Here is a 2,529-nt window from a genome sequence, read left to right as displayed (position 1 = left end):
CTCCAATGGTACATTGAAACCATTGATGTAAGAAGTTTCTACAAGCAGTTCCAGTATACTCATGACATTCTGAGGCATCATTATCCTGACTCCATGATAGTCTGGTGCAGTTCTGGCTTACATTGTTGTTGCTGATTGTACCTCCTTCACTAAAATTCCCGTTGTTATTGTTGTCTGACTCAAATGTGTTCTAAATTAAAAAGTTTATTTAAGCAGGACTTATAAACATTTCATGCTTAGTAGGTGCCTACTCATCATAGTTCACATAGCTTGTAATAACTGTTAAATAGACCCATTACTCTGTTAAATTGATGTGTGAGAAATTTTAACCATGACAAAAAGTCAGTAGAATGGTTAACTTATATTTCTAGTACTTCCTTTGTTTTGATGACATTACTATAAGATTTCTTAGCTACTATACCACATCTCGCATTGTATTTCAGATTGCATTCTCAAAGGAATTTACTACCACATGTATCATTAATCAGACAATTAGCAATGTATGATTGTGAAGATATAAAGTTTCATTACTAATTACTTTAAATCACAAACATGACACAAATGAGTGAGCACAATCCATGCAAATATTTTTGTTAAGATAACCAAGATTATCACAAGTATAAATTTAGACCACCACTTACTGAAGTAGATCTATAGTAGACTATTATTGGAACAGTGAATAAGCCCAGCACCACAATAAGAAGAACAATGAAGAAAACATTCTCGTTCTTCTTTAGCAATGACCAGCTCAGTCTTCTTCCATGCACTGGACATTTTGTGTAAAGTTGTGTTTGTGTCTAGCTAACTAATGATATTCATAACTTGTGTAGATCTAGTCCCTCCCCTAAAATTTATTTAGCAGCATGGTGTGTTGCACACCACCATAAATGAACCACTTAGATTACAACTTTTAAATTTATGACAAGCAGTGTCCATAAAACAAGCCATCTCATAATATCTCCATTCTTATAAGGGTTAAGAATTTTGGCTTTTAATTTTATATTTATTGTAAATCTGTATCAATAAATAATTATTATTGCTCATTTTATACAATAGATTTGCATGACTTATTACATGGATATTTACAATCTTTTACACTCTTCAATCCATCTCTGTTAAAATACCAGTTACTAAATGTAGTAGAAGCAGATTGACCTTTAACAAAAAAATCTCTCCATGGAATCGAAATAAGTGCTTGACAATGTATTAAACAGGAATCAAGAAATGCCCCATCTTTTGCTGATGAAAATATAGGCTCAGAAGCCTTGTTAAAATTCTATAAAATATAATAATTTTTTATTAAAGAACTATGCTAGCATTTACTTCAACGAAATTATAGAAGTGCTTCATATCACTCTCTGTGCATTTTGGTGGCAAGCATTTAATACCCAATATGTTTTTCAGTTGCCAAATGTCATTCATTGAGTTCAGTGTGAAAATAGGAGATGATATATAACGATATGTGTACTAAAAAGGATTTTTTTAAATGCTTGTCATCATAATTATTATTATTAAACCTGAGCCATGAAGCACTTCCAAGTTTCATGGGTTGATTCATAGGCAGCAATGCAATCTTGATCAACCCCACCAGAACAGTTTTGTAGATAAAATACTATAAATATCATAATAAGTATTACAACTATATACTATAAGCTGCTCACCATTTTTAAACAAGTATCTCATATACTTGAAGCCATGTTTATTAGGAGCATCAATAAAATATCTGCATCAGAATTGATATTGTACAGTTTATAATAATCTATTGTTTGACGAATTATCAGTGTCACTAACCCTGCATCAGATATAGCTCTGTACTTCACAGAAGGAGGAAACAATGATCTGATGTAGTCAGCATGGAGATATGTAGCTAATCCACCAGCTAATTAGTAGTTTGCTTTATATTAATTGATTGCACTAGTCTACAATGATGTACCTGAACATCCAGTTAGTATAAACTCTTGTGCATTTTTCATTCCTTTACTCATTAACAAATGTATGATTGCTTGAAGTATTTTGAAACCACGGAAGTATAGATCTGTTCCATGCACATTAACTGGTTTTTCACTATATAAGAACAAGGAATGATTTATCTAACTAATTAAATGCCCCCAGATATGTATTGAACCCCTGATGCTACTGCAATCAAACAGATCACTAGATCTAGTTTGATTGCAAATATAAGACCTAAAATATTATCATGTTGGATGACAAGTTTGAACTGATTCTGGTCAAAATTGGATATTTTTACAAATTTTTGAAGTTGTTCCAAAATTGGGCCAAAGTCCCTGTACTATACTACAGCATGGACTTTGGCCAAATTTTGCCAAAACATGAAAGGAGTGAATTTTCCAATTTTAAAAAATTTATCATGGCAAACTTACACATAGCCAGCAAAGGAAGCTCCATCACAATATTGAACTTGTGCCATGTTCCAGTTATAGAAGTCAGGATTCTTCTCTTTCGAATCTGAAAACATACCGGCATTATTAAAGATCATAATTTGTGGCCAGTCTCTTGATGATCCTAGAT

At 32.3% G+C, this 2,529-nt stretch overlaps 1 protein-coding gene across 1 annotated transcript; it reads right to left on the bottom strand.

The window, feature by feature from the left end:
• Nucleotides 1–969: 969 nt before the first annotated feature.
• On the bottom strand, nt 970–2,523 carry LOC105315738 (pectin acetylesterase 5-like). Its single transcript, XM_011410480.2, has 7 exons — nt 2,382–2,523; nt 1,934–2,064; nt 1,792–1,879; nt 1,662–1,723; nt 1,518–1,612; nt 1,324–1,467; nt 970–1,276 (listed from the first exon to the last, which is right to left on the bottom strand). The coding sequence occupies exons 1-7, from the start codon at nt 2,495–2,497 to the stop codon at nt 1,046–1,048; spliced, it is 867 nt and encodes a 288-aa protein (XP_011408782.2). The 5' UTR covers nt 2,498–2,523; the 3' UTR covers nt 970–1,045.
• Between the last annotated feature and the right edge of the window lie 6 nt (nt 2,524–2,529).

Source organism: Amphimedon queenslandica, unplaced genomic scaffold, assembly GCF_000090795.2.
Source record: "Amphimedon queenslandica unplaced genomic scaffold, v1.1 AMPQUscaffold_8390_Cont19666, whole genome shotgun sequence".
NCBI classification, from domain to species: domain Eukaryota; kingdom Metazoa; phylum Porifera; class Demospongiae; order Haplosclerida; family Niphatidae; genus Amphimedon; species Amphimedon queenslandica.
The sequence above is the reverse complement of the archived record's forward strand: the minus strand, read 5'-3'. Positions and strand labels throughout refer to the sequence as shown.

What these genes read in the sequence shown, in the direction of transcription:
- LOC105315738 (XM_011410480.2), bottom strand. Translation starts at nt 2,497, where the DNA reads ATGATCTTTAATAATGCCGGTATGTTTTCAGATTCGAAAGAGAAGAAT. An exon ending in TATACTAACTGGATGTTCAG is followed by an intron (nt 1,880 to 1,933) that starts GTACATCATTGT and finishes ACTACTAATTAG; the next exon opens with CTGGTGGATTAGCTACATAT. An exon ending in GAGATACTTGTTTAAAAATG is followed by an intron (nt 1,613 to 1,661) that starts GTGAGCAGCTTA and finishes TGATATTTATAG; the next exon opens with TATTTTATCTACAAAACTGT.